General features: G+C 40.0%; 1 protein-coding gene across 1 annotated transcript in view; it reads right to left on the bottom strand.

The window, feature by feature from the left end:
- The window catches only part of AFF3 (ALF transcription elongation factor 3), a 478,617-nt gene that overhangs the window by 19,771 nt on the left and 441,055 nt on the right, over positions 1-17,791 (bottom strand). The window contains exons 17-18 of the mRNA XM_067563544.1: positions 5,332-5,395; positions 205-341 (exon numbers count right to left, since the gene is read on the bottom strand). Of these exons, the coding sequence (XP_067419645.1) occupies positions 205-341; positions 5,332-5,395 (201 nt within the window). The remainder of the gene's footprint in view (positions 1-204; positions 342-5,331; positions 5,396-17,791) is intronic.

Genomic DNA, 17,791 nt, shown 5'->3' on the forward strand with positions numbered 1-17,791 from the left:
AACCTCCTTAAGCACTGAGTCCCGTAACTTATGAATATTGACTGTTGTGGGGTTGTTTGTTTTTGGTTTTTTTAATATTTTAATCTCTAATTTCTACCCAGGTTTAAAGGCATTCAGGTATGTTCTCCTCCAGATGCGGAAGGTGCATACTTGCACTGAGCAGAGAATATATCCAAACAGTGGTCTTGTTCCCTACAAGCTTACCTGATCAGTTCAACTGTTTCTGAATACATTGTATAAGGGGATTTAGATTCCATGGGGCCTTGTTCCATAGCATTTCCACATTCAATAAATGATAATGCTGCCTCAGCGTAATCTAGTGCCTTTCCAAATTTCTCCACCTGGCAGATAAAATAAGAGCACAGAGAAATACTGGAGTCACCAAACTATGGTTACACATGGTAGCAAAACAAACTATACATAGGAAAAGCTGATGGAAGCTGACACAAAATAGACCTTCAAATTCTAAAAGACTTACAAATATTACTGGGAGGAAGCAACACTACAACAAAGAAGAAAGCTAATATCAAGGAAATTTATGACTGAGATTGAGCAAACTGGTTTGGATAAAATAACAAAGGAAACAGAAAAATACAACAACCCAATAGGCATATCTCTTATTATGCTTGTATGTAAATACCATCTTTCAATGCTAAACAAAGACAGGTAATAACTAGCCTGTAACTAATAGAAATCAAGAGCATACATTTGGGAAAAAAAATTGAGTTCTTGCCTCAGGGCTAGATGAAAATAATCAAGGAAGGTAAGATCTAGAAAATGATTATGAGAAGGGACTTTTGCCCAAAATACAAAGTAGACCTGGACCAAAACTCTGAGGTTTTAACAAGTGAAGTTGTTCTTAGTTCCTTTTCTTGTCCAGCTTTTGCATACATTTGCACACGCTGGTTTCTGTCAAGATCCAGAAGGAGATATATCAAAAGATTGCAAGAAAGGCTGTTCTTAAGGTATTTCCCACCCATTCAGCACTAGGAAACACTGGAGAGTTTACAAGCTAGCCTGTTCTTGTAAGATTTCCTGCCTAATTTCTAGACTAAAGAGTTTTAGATATATTTGCATAAGCTTTAGATGAGCAGGCTTTGGATGCATGCATATTCCAACTGCCTAACACTATGACTACGACTACACTACAAGCTAGGGGTGTGATTCCCAGCTCATACAGATGTACTCATGCTAGTTCTCATCTGAGATAGCATGCTAAAAATAGTAGTGTAGCTGTGGTCAGGGCTGGCCATAGGCCAAATGGCGCTCCAGGCGAGGAGAGTCTTCCATGCCCCCCCTCCCCCCCACGTACATTTTCACAACTACACAATAAAACAAGGTTCAGAACATCGTAGCTGGGCTCTCACTTCACTCCACTTCATTCTTATGTCTCACTGACAGACTGGTGATGGCCTGCTCCACCCTGCCCCACTTCTTATATAGCCACGAGGGCATGGCTGACAACACTTTAGGAGGTTCGAGGAAAATGCAGTTCTCAGAAAGTCTGGAAGGTTCCATGAGTAACTACAAAGGTCCAGAACATTCTAGGAGGTTAGTGAAAAATGAATCCACATGAGGAATACCTGAAACATTTTATTTCAAACGTTCTATTTTCTCTTTTGTCGCTAACAATAAAAACAGCCTCCCACGCCTGGCGCCCCCTGAGCCCGGCACCCCAGGCAGTCGCCTGGGTCACCTGCCCCTAAATCCAGCCTTGGCTGTGGTAGTACAGGCAGCATCCGTGATGGCACTGTACTAGCCACCCTGAGCACAACCCTGCCTAAACCTTGTGGGTATCTACTCAGGGCTGCTAGCACATGCCACTGCTACCACTCTCCATGCTACTGCCAACCACACTACCCTACTATTTTTAGTGTGCTAGCTCAGATGAGAGCCAGGGCAAGTATATCTTCATGAGCTGGGAATCACCCCCTTGCTCACAGTGTAGATGTAGCCTGAAGTATTCTGAGGCCTTCACTATAGCTATTTTTTTTTCTGTGGAAGGCTCTCAGATACTACAGTGATACGTGGCAGTATAAAACCCTAAAAGAGAGAGAGAGCGAGCGACACATTGTCACAATGAAATTTTTATTCATTTTAAAGAAATTTTAAAGAGTAACAAATATGGAATGAGAATACAAACAAGGCTCCTGGTGAAACATTAAATAACGTGATCAAATAATAATCACTGAGGGCCTCTTCATTGTAGGAGAAAGATGGATAGAATCAGAAAGGTCTAAAATAGAAGAAAGGATAGGCATCCCCAGAGAATTCAGCACATAAGCTAGAGGATTAATGACAAAGAAAAAACCTGAGAGAGAGATTTTAGAAAAATATAATAACCCAATCAGTAGTTGCTTATCAGCCACGTTTCAAAATTAAGCCAAGAAAAGTAATGATTACTCTGTAACTAAGAAAAATAAAGACCATGACCAAGAACCTAAATAAGGATTTAGGTACCTAGTTTAGGCCTCGAGTTCTGAAAATCTTGCCTTGTGAATCCTGAATCTTTCTGAGTTTTTGCCAGAAGAAAATAATTAAGGAGTCTATGGAGAATATAATAGCCTAAGGTTCTAGAAAATAACTGTCAGCCAGATTCTGGTCTCATACTAGTGTGAAATCAGAACCAGGTTCAGTACCTTTAAAAGTTCTGCAGGGTTATTTAACAGCAATGATCTCAACTGAAATCCCTTTTCAGTTTCCTCTTCACTGACTTTTTCCTACATATATTCCAGTCTGGCTTCTGCCCTTTCTTTTGCCTGATCTGGGTGACTATTGACTTTCTCCTAGTAAAGAGTTCATCTCTATTCTCATTACACTTTATCTACCTGCTGCCTTCAGCACAGTTGATCGCTCTCTTTCTGTCCTCTTTTGGCTTGTGTGATTGTGCTTTCCACATTTTGCTCCTCTTTTAATGACTGCTTCTGCAGACTCTCCTTCAGTGGCTCCTCAAACTTCCAGTTCCTCTTTCTGTTATTATCCTGGGGAGTTTGTGTCTTCAGTCCCTCCTTTTCTCTCTCTATACCAGTGGTTCTCAACCCGTAGGGCCTTGAGAACCCAGGTTCTCAACCAGCACATAGCAGGGACCTATGTGCCATCCTTATGGCCATAAAGGTAGTATATATATTGTGTGGATGCAGCTCACATAACACAAAGAGAGCTGCATATGCAGCCCACAATGGTAAATATGTTGATAACCACTGCTCTATATACACTCTCTATTGGCTCCCATGATTTCAACTACCACCTACATGTGGGTGAATCCTAAATCTATCTCTCTGTCCTGACCCCTCTTCTCTTCCATCAGAATCCATGTGATAAAAAGGTACTATAAAGCCATTAGTATATTGGACTCATCTACTTGAAATTTTTGCACAAGGTGAAAGTCTAGTTGATCTTATTCATTTCTAAGGTATTAGGCTATGGAACGGTACATTGGCTCCAATTTATCTTAGGTACATATATGGCCCCATTTCTGTAGTATCTGAGCTCTTCACAATCTCTTTAATACATTGATCCTTGTGACACCCCTGTGACGTAGGGAAATGCTATTATCCGCATTTTACAAATGGAGAACTGAAGCACAAAGAAATGAAGTGACTTTCCCAAGGTCATTCAAGAAATGTGTAGTGGAACAGGGAGTTGAACCTGCATCTCCAAAGTCCCAGGTTAGTGCCCTACCCACTGGAAGGTCCTTTTTTCAAGCTAAGAAACTCCTTGGTATATTCAATAATTTCTCTATTCTGCTTAAAGAAACGCATGTAAATGTATCATTTACAGTTCTCTACTATATTTTCTGATTTAAGAGTCACTTTAAAATGATATAAATCTGAATGAACCCTGGAAAAGTACCCTAATAAACTCAGGTACAGCGCACAACTCTGTCTGAAGTGCTGTTTTTTTGGGATCCTAAATTAGAGGGCTGCTCCTGCTTCCTTGGGCATCTTAGGCTACGTTTATACTGACGGCGGCAAATTCACTGCCGCCAGATCGATCTTTCTGGTTCGATTGAGCGGTCAGTGAGACCTGCTCAATCGATCAGGAAGTCGACTGAGTAAGTCCACCCCCTCAAGTAGCATAGCGCTGCATTGACGGAAACGCTGTTCCCGTCAGCTCAGCACAATGTAAACAGAGCGCAGAAGGGAAGCAGAACAGTCGACGTGAGTTATGCAAACTACACAGCGTAGTTTGTGTAACTCCCGTCGACTGCTGCCGAATCGCGTGGTAAGTGTAAACCAGCCCTCAGGCTCAGCACAGTTGAGGAACTCCAAATCACATTTCCGCTCCCTGATCCTGAGCTGCAGAGGCAACATGCCCCCTTCAGAGCAGCCAAAAGGACTGCTGTGCTAGCTGAAGATCTGTCAGAGCGCTGTGTGCTCTGTTCCACCCCTAGCATGCCCCCTTCCCCTATTTTCTGAGGCACACCTAGGGAAGGGGAAGAGTGCCTCAGTTCCACATATAACCTCAGATTCCCCTTAGTTATAAGGAAACTTTGCCTGCCCTCTTAGAGCAGCCAAAGCCAGGATCAAGAATTTGTTATTGCAATGATCAGTTGTGTCAGGATAGTTATTCTGGAGTTACACAGAGGTCTGATAGAGAAATGATTATCTGTGTTGGTATTATTTTGGCGGGAAGTATATGTAACAAAACAGGAGTATTTTGGCCTTGGAGCAATGAGGCTTCATCCAAAGTCCTTTGAGATCAATGGGAGTCTTTCCTTTGGCTTCTATGGGCTTTGGACAGGTTCACTGAGCACAGTCCTGGTACATAAAGCCAGTGGCTAGCCAGCTAGCTCTACAGAAAAAAAAAAAAACATTTTGAAAATCTCATAGAGTCACTACAGCCCGTATTTTAAAAGGTATTTATGTGTGGTGGCGCTCAGCTTTGCAATGCCCAATTGATTTAGGAGCCTAAATCTCATTTTCAAAAGGTATTTAGGTGCTAGGAGCCAAGATCCTACTGACTCCTAAGTGCCAAAATCCCTTTGAAAATGAGATTTAGTTTCCTAAATCAGTTAGATGCTGCAACACTGAGAACAGCAACACCTAAATACCCTTCAAGATCTGGGCCTATTACTATAGCTACTAATTAAAGCAAAGGAATACATGGAAATTTTCATTTATTCAAGAGCTGATCCCAGTAAGTTGCTATTTGTTTAAGTCATAGTTTATTGACACTCTGAACACTTGATTACATAAACACTTCTTAATTTAACAAGCCCAGCCATCCTGATAATGGATTTTATAATTACCCTAGCTACGTTGCACTGATGAAGAAACTGCATTACAAAAAGAATATGGAACAACATATCTGGAAAGAAAATGTTCTCACCATTGCGTCTGCTTTATGCTTCTTCCGTTTAGCTTCTTGCATAAAGTGATCTGCATTGCGTGGTCTACAAGGGCAGAATAAGAATATATTTTATTATTTTTGAAATGCAAAACATTTTCAAGTTATATTACCAGTTTCAAACCTGATTTGCAATATTTTTGCAAAGAAAATGTACCTAATATAGAAACTTGTGTTTTGTATTTCCAAATTGCTTCTTGTGGAGACAATAGCATTTATGGCTGTTCTCATTCTTCAGGAGTTAGTAATTTAAAGCAAAAAAACAAATTAATCAAATTTATTTTTATGGATGATATAAACCGCTTCTCAAACCAGTGCAGTTTTGCACTGCAAAACAGACACAGGTAATAAACAGAGCAAGTAAATGAAAATAAATAAATAAAGAAGAAAGTAAAGAGGTCAGATGAAAACTTTTAGATCATATTTGGACACAAACAAATTCTTTCTCAGTTCACGATGAAAGATGTTTTATGAAATATCCATTCAGCCATCTCACATGTGCAGTGCTGAAAATGTGATAAATTTCCTTAATTTTTGCAACCATGTGATGCACAATATTCATTTTTCATATTTGCCAGGACTACTTTTAATGTTCCAAATCTCTAAGCAGCTGCAGACAGATATCAATTTATATGTATAAAGTCAAGCACTCAAAAGTTAGGAAATGCCAGAATTAAGGTTGCCTGTGCAACCTTAGTTTGGCCCCCTTGTGCTTATGCATTATGATGCAGTCTTTAATTACATGATCTCATACTATTTTTTCCACAGGACCCCAGCCTCAGTGTATAGGTTGGACTTGCTCTGGGGATGAATCAGGATTGTGTAGTGAAGGAGACAGTTGCATATGGACTCCTGCTTCATATGTTGCAGAATCTGGAAGGTTTGTCATGAATGAGGCAGGGGCTTGCAGGAAGAGAAAGGACGGTCTCATGGGTAAGGTGACTGTTGCCCTGGAGAACTGGATTCTATTGCTGTTTCTGCCGCAGAGTTCCTGTGTAATGCTGGGCAAGTCACTTAAACCAAACTTTTCATGGAGAATCACTAATTGTGTCGTTCCTCATTTTCCAGGTGCCTGACTTGAGACCCAGGGGTCTGACTTGTGGAAGTGCTAAGCACTTCCAGCTCCAGCTGAAGTCAATGGGAGCTGTGATTTGAACATATAAAATGCTGTGCAATACTACATAGTCTGAAAAACCAGGTCTTAGGTGTCTCAAATTGGACACCCAGAATAAGTGGACACTTTAGACTTTGATTTTTTTGTGCCTCAATCTTCCATTTGCATAACAGGGATAATAATACCGTCATCTGACAGAAGTGTTGTGAAAATAAATTAATGTTTGTGAAAACACTCACTATACTATAGTGATGGGCATCACTGGAAAGCCCGTAAGGAAATTAATAATTCAGTCTTCAGAACAGGGTTTGAATAATCTGCAGTAAATAAGGCATCAACCCACACATTGAATAACAAGGAAAAAACAAATATTGAATAGCTGCTCATTCAGTGAGTGCTGTCCATCCTGCACACTGAATGGGGCAGGGATAATGTGGAAAAAATAGCATGTGATCATGTCACTAAAGATTGTATCATAATGCAGACACTCAAGTGGGCTGAATTAAGATTGAAAAGGCAACCTAAATTCTGGCATTTCCTATTTTTTGGCAACATTAATAATGTCTTTTAACATAGTTGTAGTGTGCTGCTTAGAGCTGTCAAGCAAATGTCATATGGCACAGCAGCAGATCCAGGTGGTATTCCTGCAGAGATCTTCAAATATGGGGGCCATGAGTTGATCAGGAAGCTCACTGGCCTCTACCTAGAGTTTGGGAACAGGAGGCTGTGCCACAGGAATTTAAAGATGCCAACATCATTCACCTATACAAAAGAAAAGGCAATCAAACCTCTTGCAATAACCATTATGGCATCTTGCTCTTTGCCACTGCAGGAAAATTACTCATCCTACTCAGCTAAACCAGCTAATTGATCAATTTGCAGAGAAGATACTGCCTGAAAGCCAATACGGCCTCCTCCCTGGGTGTGGTACTTCAGACATGATCTTTGCACTCCATAAAGTTCAGGAGAAATGTTGTGAGCAGAATCAAGAATACGTAATTTTTGTTGATACGCAATTTTTGTTGTTTGACTCTGTGAATAGAGATGGTCTGTGACAGTTCTCCACTAGTTTGGTTGCCCTGATAGGTTCATCAGAATAATTAAATCTTTTCATGCAGGAATGCAGGTTTGTGTCCTTGACGAAGGCTGCTTCTGAGTTCCTTTCATTGTCACAAATGGAGTAAAACAAAGCTGTGTTCTTGCTCTGACATTATTCAGCATCATGTTTGAAGCTGTCTAATAGATGCATTGAGACTGTGGCATTTGGATGCAGTATTGTATAGATGGAGGTATCTTGAATTTGCATTGCCTGCGTGTGAAGACAAAAGTTATGAAGACAGTCAGTTGTGAATTACTGTTTACTGATGACTGTGCTATGGCCTCACAAATTCAGGGATATTCAGTTGCTCATAGATTGCTTTGCATGTGCAGCAAAATGTTTTAGCTTATCAATCAGCCTAAATGAAGACAGAAGTCATGGTCCAGCCTCGACTGGGAAGTACTGCAGTTACTCCAGTTGTGTTCACTGATGATGTAACACTCAAGGTCATTGACAAATTTGCTACTTAGGCAGTGTCGTTTCACAAGATGCAGTGATTGAGGACGACATTATGAAGCACATTGATACAGCCAGCAATACCTTTGGAAAACTTCAGCCTCATCCCTTGAACAAACACGCTGTCAGACTGCAAGCAAAAATAGATGTTTATTGCATCGTCATCATCAGCATACTTCTCTATGGCTGCGATAATGGACACTTATCAATGCCATATAAAACAGTTGGACCAATTCCACCTATGATGTCTATGGCAGATAATGGGAATTAAATGGCAAGATATGGTTCCTAACACAGAGGTCCTTGAGTACTGCAACATCACAGGCATTGAAGCGTTTATAGTGAGAGCACAGATGAAATGGTGCAGTCATGTGATCCGTATGTCTGACAGTAGAATACTGAAGGCCGTCTTCTATTGAGAACTGCAGACTGGAACTTGTTTTGGGGGCAGACCTAGAAAATGTTACAAAGATTCTCTCAAGGCCAACCTCTAATCTCGCAATATTGACCCCCAACACTTGGGAGCTCTTACAGCATGACAAGATCTGATGGCAGCAGCTCTGCCACATTGGACTGAAAGTCTTTGAGAGCTCACAGATTGTGGCAGTCAAGAAGAGACGTGCAAGGCATAAAGCTAAAAGCAGTGCACAATTAATCTACAACTGTTTTCACCTGTGGCACCTGCGGAGAGAGCTGCAGATCTGGAATTGGTCTTGGTCTTATCTCAGGACCCACAATCTGTCAAACTGACAACAAGCAACTCCATCATCATCATCATCATCACTTTCATGTGTGTAATATATATTCCAACCCTCAAAACTTTCCTTAAAAAATAGTTAAGATTGCTAATTGAAAACAAATATCACATTTTTACACAAACCAAGCACTTAGCAGCAAGGACATGAACAGTTAAAAACATTCTAAATCTTATACTGCCCACATAGGTCCTGAGCCTGCAAGCACTTACATATGTGCGTAACTTTATTACCTTGAGTAGTCCCACTGAAATAAATGGTGCTACTTGTGATGGTCCGTCATGACTGCAAAAGATGGAAAGTGGTGGCTGACAATCTCTGGATTGGAGACCATCACTTGAAGAAGAAGACTCATGATGGTATAAAGCATGTGCATAAGTGCTTTCAGGATCAGGGCCATAATAAATGAAAAACAATGATTCTTTTCAAGTATAAAGAAATGCATATTGAATCACAACACAATACCCTCACTCAGATCCATGGAATACTGGGTTGTTGTTTCTTTTATTGTATTATTTTTATTATCTTGATTTTAGTATCTAAGTAGCTTCTTTAAAGTAAATAAAGTCCATTTATCCATGTCTGAATATTGGTGAAATCATAGCAGAATTTTTGGAAGTCTTCTCGATCCATCGCTCACTTTACACACTCAGCAGCTGACCTCCCAGTGAACTGCTGCACACCATCTATCAATTGCTTGTTTGTCATCCCCGACTTCAATGACCCAGCACCATTCCTTCCATGATAACTTTTGTGAAGGTATTTCCATTTCTATGCCCGATGTGACCAAAATACATAAGTTTGTGCCTGTTGATTACCAAGAGCAGAGGCTGCTTCTCTCCAATAGTATTTCTAACATAAGCATTCATCTTCTTTCCCATCCAGGCAATACACAAGAGTCTTTGCCAGCATCACATCTCAAAGGCTTCAGCTTTCCTTCCTGTCAGCAGCATTAGTTTCCCAGAATTCACATCCATAAGTTGCTGTGGAAAAAACAAAGCTTTTCTCCAGTCGAACCTTTGTACATTTTGAGATGCCAGGGTTTTTCCCTACTTTCTTAAGGGAGGCTATGGCTGAGCAGGGTTCTTCTGATTTCTCTGGAGCAGAATCCTTGATTGGATATGGATGATCCCAGCTAATTAAATTAATCTACTGCCTCTACAGCTTGACCATTAATTGTGATAACTGCTTGCATCCTATTGTTATTGACTGTGTCATTTAGTTTTCGCCACATTGGGAGATAGTCCATATTCCTCACTAATTGTTTTTACAGACTCCAACATTCATTGGATTGCATCGATGGCTGCAGCAAAGTGTATTGAATCATCAATATATCTGAGATCAGTTAAAAGATGTCCATCCACGGAAACAACCGTTTCTTCCACTTTAACAAAACCTCATCTCACATCCTGCTTAGTGGAAAACCACTCACTGCTGCCCACTGCTGTTTGTACCATGATCTGTTGTTGACAGTAGAGATTTGCAATGGGTTCAATGAGATGCTTTGAAATCCCCATGTCTGCCAGTATCTTCCACAGATGGTCAAGTCAGATGTTATCAAATGCTTTGGCATAGGTAATGAAGCACATAATCATGAGTAATTATACTCCCTCCAGTTTTCAGATATTCACAATTTCATCATGTGTGCCTCATCCCTCTCCGTAAACCAGCTTATTGTGGTAGTTGTAATGCTTTTACAATTCTCTTTATGCAATTCTGAATTATGTAGAACAACGCTTTACTTGTGTGCAATAACAGGGAGATGGTGTTATGGTTACTGTACTCTATTATATCCCCTTTCTTTGGTAAGGGCAGAAAGATTCCCTTCATCCAGTTGCCTGGCCAATTTCTAACTATCCATACACTGTTGCAAATTTGCCACGAGATCAACATCATGACCAATAACTTTTAGCAATTTTGCTGGAATGTTATCTACCCCTGGTGCTTTCCCAGGCTTCATTTTCATAATAGCATGCACCACTTCCTTTTGCAGGATTGATGACTCTGTCTCCTCTTTTCTGTCATCCTGTATTGTAAGAGTATGGCTACACTGTAATAAAGCACCTGCGGCAGGCCTGTGTCAGCTGACTTGGGCTCACATGGCTCAGCCTGCAGGAATATAAAACTTCAGTGAGATGTTTGGGCTCAGGCTGGAGCCCAGGCTCTGGGACCCCATAAGGAAAGAGGGTCCCAGAAACCTGACACCAATTCAAGCCCAAAAATCTACACTGCAATTTATAGCGCCTGAGCCCAGCCACAGGTTTTTTATTGCAGTGTAGACATACCCTGTGTGGCTTTGATGAGGCATACAGATTGGCGCAATAATCTCTCCACCCATGTTTGATATCATCGCCTTTAGTAAGAACTCTGCCCTCATGATCTTTTAATATGCTCGTTCACAGGGAAAACTTTTCAGTAAGAAGTCAAACCTATAAGATTTATGATATTCTTAAGTACTCTTTGCTTTTGTTTTTAAGTACCTGGGTTTTGGAAATGATGCGATAGGTATCTATATTATGGCCACTTAGCAATCTTAATTATTTTTTGAAAAACAAAATGTTTTGGTTTGGGAATTGTCAAGCTGTCTGGAGTGACTCACAAGCATGAGTACCAACCTCAGGGCAGACTGTTACAAAGCAAGGCACAAACCCCAAACTGGTTGTGTGTTCTATAGTTAGATTTCACCAACCAACCATCAGGTGAGAACTCCTCAAGCACTATAACAGTCTTAACATGTAGTCACAGATAGTCCTCTTGGATACTCCAGTCTATCTTTCCACTTAGGTAAGCTTGCCTTTGTGACAGATGGTCCCTTACACCAAAAATCACAATATTCAGGTTATTTTCAGTCCTAAAGGACCAGTCAATTACTCCAGCTCAATTGCATCTCAGATCCTATACCAAAGACAATGCTTGTAGCCAATCCTATAATAAACTAACTAAAGACTTATTAACTAAGAAAATGAATGAGAATTATTTACAAGGTTAAAGCAGGTAAACATACACACACAATGAATTACAGTCTTAGGTTCCAAAAGCTAATAGAAGCTACTGTAATATGCAAGCTCTATCAGTCCTCTAGGGCTAACCCAGACCAAACAGCTGGGATCTCTTGCTTATGCTTAAGAATCTTCACCCCTCAGTGTTCAAGCATCACAGGGACACAGTTCCTTCTCATCAGGGATTTTTTTATTCCCTTCTCTCAGAATTCAAGCTGATGAGACAAGTCCACCTGCACATCTCCTCTTCATGGGTGTTGTGGGAAGCAATCACCAAAGTATTTGTTCTTTGATGTTTCACAATGGCTCATTTGGTTTCCATGGGCATTCTTGGTGGGCGGGACCTATCAACTTCTGTAGGAAGCCAGCATTTCTACATTAATTAATGTTCCTTTCCTATTTAAAGATTTACACAGTTACAGAGAATTACAATGCAAATACTTAAAATAACCTTATGACCTGGCAGATCTTATAAGAAATATTAATACATGCACTATCCTACAAGTAACATAGCTTGTGTATTTCCCATCCATGCACTTACATTGAGAAACCACGGTGTCATCAGGGTGCTTTGTCGATGGGAGATGCCCTCCCATAGATGCAGCCTTACTCTTTTTGGGGAGGCCGACTAATTGAGTCGACTATAGAGAGCTCTCCAGTTGACTGAGTGGGTCTTCACAGACCCGCTCAATCGATGCCGCTGAATCAATCCCTGCTGCTGCAGCAATGTAGACATATCCTTAGTGTTCAGTGAGGCCTACAGGCCTTGGCATGAGTTGGCATCTGGTCTGCCAGCATCACAGGAATTTCCCAAGTCTTTTTTTTTTTTTTTTTTTTTAATGTTTTTTCTTTTTTTTCCTTTTATGTAGCTCAATAAAGACGTAGATTTAAAATTTTTATGTCAGGAGGATTGGATGAGTCAAAAAGCTGCCACTGACAATAACAGGAGTGGTTTTGGATCCATAATTGCTATTGAAACTAACAGGAACAACACTGAGCCCCTTCCCTCCCAATTAATCACCTTTCTTAAGGTGATTTCTTAAGAGAGAAATGTTACAATTTGGTAATAAATTTGTTTAGCCTGTTTCCTTCAAATGTAGTTGGGTGTATACATTTTCCAGGAGATTTAACTATAGTTTAGAGGGATAATAATGAGTTGGTTTTGAGATACAGGGAAACTAAGTAATGTTAGACAGCCGTAAAATTTGACATCTGGGTAATTTTTAATTACCTATGACTCAAAAATATGTGACAAATTTCCTTCAAATTTAGCAGAGCCTTTGCTTTTTGAGTAAACTAGCAATTTTCAAAGATATAGGTAAGTTAAAAATGCTTTATAATAGGAACTGGTTGCAATCTTAATTATGGAGAGGAGAGTCTACCACTTTTCCATAATAATAATAATAAAATGAAAAAGAAAAAAAGAACATCTTAGTTCAAAATATTTCTTTTTGTCCCCCTCAATGTGGAATTTCATCCCAGATTTAAAATGGTCCTTTTCCCACGATAGCAGGGCTGAACTAATGACAGTTTTAAATTCCAGTCCAACACAGCTAAAAATTCTTCCTATGCCCATTGAGATCCCCAGATTGTCCTAATGTGTGTGGAATCCTCATCACAGGATATTTTAAAGATAAGGTTAGAAAAACACCAGTCAGAGTTGGTCTACATATACTGAATCCTGCCTCAGTGTATGTGGATGGACCAGATGACCTCTTGAGGTCCCTTCCAGCCCTAGATTTCTATGATTTTAAGAACAAAATATGTGATAACAAGTGGTGGCAGATGTTTGGATTTATCACCTTTGTCACTTGCAAGATCATTCCAAACTCATGTCATTAAAACTTTTCTCCCACCACACACCACCATGCATATTCTCTCTGCATGTATAATTTGTTTGTAATGTAAGTATTAACATGAGACGCGCATTATTTAAGGAATAATCTCCATCTTTGCAGGTTCTGCCATGATGCACTGAGCCAAAGGGCTTGTCCACACCGTGGGATAATGCGCACTATGAGAGTGCAATTTCTAATACACACTATCGTGTTGCTTATTAATTGGTCTGTACAGGCTCTGCTTGTGCGCACTAAAGGTACCCTAGTAAGCTTTAATATAGTGCTGTTTCAAACAGCACTATATTAAAGAAGCACTAATTTAAAGCACACCTTAGACAACTTAATTATCAGCATCTCAGATGATGCATATGACTACCTGTGAAATTCACAACAGAGTATGTTAAAGGTTTTCTAGTATTACAGACTATCGCGATACAATGATTTTGAATCTGTACGTTTTTTAAGGTCTTTTACATTTACCTAAGCTTCCTCTATAACTGAGCATCTCCAATGAGATTTGTGGTAATATCAGTTTTTGTGGTAATCTCAGACAATTCGCTTTTTATTTCCATAGACTCTCTTTATTTTCCTACGTAGAATAAACTTCCTTTTATTTAAGCAATATTTGAGTTGTTGGTTGTTTTCCATGTTATTGTTGTGAGCCATCCTGATGTGAAGTAAGAAATCCTTTGATCTCTCAGTAGAAATAAAAGTCTGTTCTGGGCCCAAAACCACTTTGGATTCTTAGCCTAAGGTTTGCTCCTGGGGTTCTCTCGCAGAAGGTGCTTGTGGTTGTGCTCGCATAACAGCATGGGAAAAACTGAAAGAGCAGGAAAAGGGAGGCAGCTATTTAGGACTAAAGTGGCAGGAAGTATTAGGCTGCTTATTGAATTGGGGTGGAGAGTGAGCAACAGAAATGGCAGTTCTGTAAAGTTAGTTCACAGTCTCCTGGTTTTCAGTGGGTTAGGCCTGATTATCCTCTTACTTACACTGGTGTATCTCCATTGACCTCAGTGATGTTACTCCAGATTTACACCAATGTAAGTAAGAATAAAATTGGCTCTTTGTTTTTTAACAGAAGTCTGACTTCAGTTTGTGTGTATAATTAACTTTTTGACATCTATTTACAACCTTACCTGTATATTAAACATTTTTTGTTTCTATCTCAATATTGACATGGCTATATACTCCTTCAGCAAAGCAGAGTTGAGTTACAATACAGACCATATCTCTCACATAGCTCTTTAAAAGGCAATAGAAAGCCTGTTAAGCACCAGAGCCCACTCAGAAACCTGGGTGAATTCTCATTGGGATGAGCTGGGATAATGAGCCATTATATGAAACCAGCTCCTCTTGATGAGAATTTACCCAACTATACTGATTGGGGAGCGCCATCAAGTGCAGCTGGAACCAGTTCAACACATTCTCAGTCACATCTAGCTAATCACCTAGGCAGTGCCATAGAATCCAGCCATTTACAAAATAAAAAAACCTCACTGATAGTTCTGATAGTACAACAAGGACAGGCTTCTTTTTCCACAGTGGTATGCAGATCATTCATGACTTTGACAAGGGCAGTCTCAGTACCATGGCTGTGGCTGAATCCTGGATGAAATTTACCAAACAATTCACTACTGTCCAGAAGTTCTTTCTATTGTATTACCACCATTTTCTCTAGAAATTTGTCAAAAGCCAGCAGGAAATACAGCTTGTCCATTACTTGTTATGTTGCACATGATCACAGCATGAGGTAGCATAGCTTCAGGCATTATAATCACTCTCCTTTAATAGCAACCTTTTAGAATTTCCAGACTGCTGAGGTCCTAAGAATGGTGTTACTATCCACGTGAAATGCATGTTTGTGTGTGTGTGTGTGTTTCTCTGTGTCTATGTACTGTGTATATGTGCCCAATTACAATGAGTTCAAGAACCTCGCTTTACTACCTTGGTCATCTGCTATCTTCCCTGAAATATATTTAGTCTAGCAGATAATTTAGCAAAAGAAATGTAAATGTATGCTGTCAAAAATGAATCAGACAAAGCAAATTGATAAAACATTACTTCATAAAATAATATAACAGTATTTACTAAAGCAATCTCTGCAGAAGTCAACATCATTGTATTTACCAAGTATTCTATAGCTTAGATTCGAATATACAATTTTAATTACAACTGCATTCAAACACACATTTTCATTTATTTGTATATATTATATAGTTTTGTTTCATTTCCATAATTTACCATTTGTACATTATTTCTTGCTGTGTATGGTGCTTTGAGGATACATTAAAAAAGATAGTACAAGTTCAATTAATCATCAGAACTGTAGCCAAGTGCATATTTTAATGTTCTTCAGAGATAACATTACTGATGTATTATAAAATCCAAACTAGTACTTCCACAACATAAAAGAATTGCATGTAAAAAAAGCAACTTAGATCATAATTCTAAACACACAACCAGATTCACCCTAGGGTTGTGTACTTTGCAACCCAGGCAATCAAGAGGATGGTTGTGCTGGAGGTGAGAGTCATTCCCCCCTCCCCCCCCCACCCTCTGTGCAAGAAAGGGTGGGCAAGGAGGGTATTTTAAAGATCTAATCAAGGTTAAATGGAATCCATCAGTAGAGGCTGGACTAGTCTTACCCCTCCTAGCCCATCCCCAGCCATTTTTGAGCCTGCACCAGCAAGCCCTGAACCCTCCAGGTTGACTGCGCCACTGCACTTCTACTCCGGAAGGACTTTAAGAAAAAGAAGACGATCACATAAAGACAAATGAAAAAGTTCAATAGCTTAGCATAAATGTGAGGAGGACTACTCACTGTTTGTGAGCAGCTGATAAAGAACAGCATATTTGTAATCCTTTCAATTGAGAGAGCTTATAGGCATTCAAGGGGAAGTATGGCTGTTTCCAGAATGATAGGAATGAGGAGGACTCTTATACTAGCATTTGATCTAGGCCAGGAACAGTGGAAGAGAACACGTGCTTAGGCACTCAGGTATCATTGTGATGGGCATAATACAAAAACCTAGCTAGATAGGATAGGCAGAAAGTTTAGATGCCCATGAGAGAAGCTGTCAATGCAAAAACCAAAACACAAATAAAGATTGGTACCTAATTTGAATGTAATGAAATATGAGTTGTGATTCCTACCCTAACAGAAATGGTAAAGAAACAAAACCAATAATACTAGTGATGAAAAATTTCAGAGATAGTGACCCATCGAAAGGGTCAAAATCCACTACAAATTTCTGGCCAGGTTCCAGATCAGTAGCTTAAAGATATTTGAATGAAAGCTATAGTCAGGTTCCAAACTGTATGGACAGAGGGTGTGTGTATAAGGCCTGGTCTACACTACAAACCTATACCATTATAACTATGTTGCTCCAAGGTGTGAAAAATCCACCATCCTGAGAGATGTAGTTATAGCAACCTAATGCCCACATAGATAGTGCTATGTTGGTGGGAGACATAGCTATTGCCTCTTGGGAAGGTGGATTAACTGCACTGATGGGAGAGCTCTCCCTTGTAGGCTTAGAGCGTCTTCATTAAAATGCAATAGTGGTTCAGCTGCAGTGCTTTAAGTGTCGATGTTCCCTAAGATTGAGGAGGGTTGAGAAAGTATTAGCAGAGGATACCTGAGCTCTGTTAGAAGCACAGAGGAGAAATCATTAAATTATTTGCAGCTGAGTTGCAAATGATCCTTTTTTTTAGGCCAGGAAATTGTAGGTAGTCTGATACCTGCACTACGTGGTTGGGGTGTTGTTTTTTCATTGAAAGCTTAAACACAAAAAGATGTAATATAAGGCCTTATCTACAATGGTGTTTTTAAGCCACCAATGGGCTATATCAGTGCAAATAATCAAGCCTGAATTTTCATTTTCACTGAGGCCACTTTATGTCTCTCTTGCAATGCAAAGGAGCCTTAAGACTAAGGGTATGTCTACACTGATGGCAGCAAAGTCGCCGCCGTCAGATCGACCTATCTGGATTGACTGAGCTGTCAGTGAAGACCCGCTCAGTCAATCCAGAAGTTGACGCAGTAAAACCACCCCCTCAAGTGGCGTAGCGCTGCGTCGACGGGTGCAGTGCAGTGAAGACGGCGCGCAGAAGGTAAGCACAGAAGTCAACGGGAGTTACGCAACCTACTCTGTGTAGCTTGCGTAACTCCCGTCGATTGC

This window comes from Emydura macquarii, unplaced genomic scaffold (genome assembly GCF_026122565.2).
Source record: "Emydura macquarii macquarii isolate MOO-44397 ecotype Brisbane River unplaced genomic scaffold, CSIRO-AGI_Emac_v2 contig_2531, whole genome shotgun sequence".
Taxonomy (NCBI): Eukaryota; Metazoa; Chordata; order Testudines; family Chelidae; genus Emydura; species Emydura macquarii.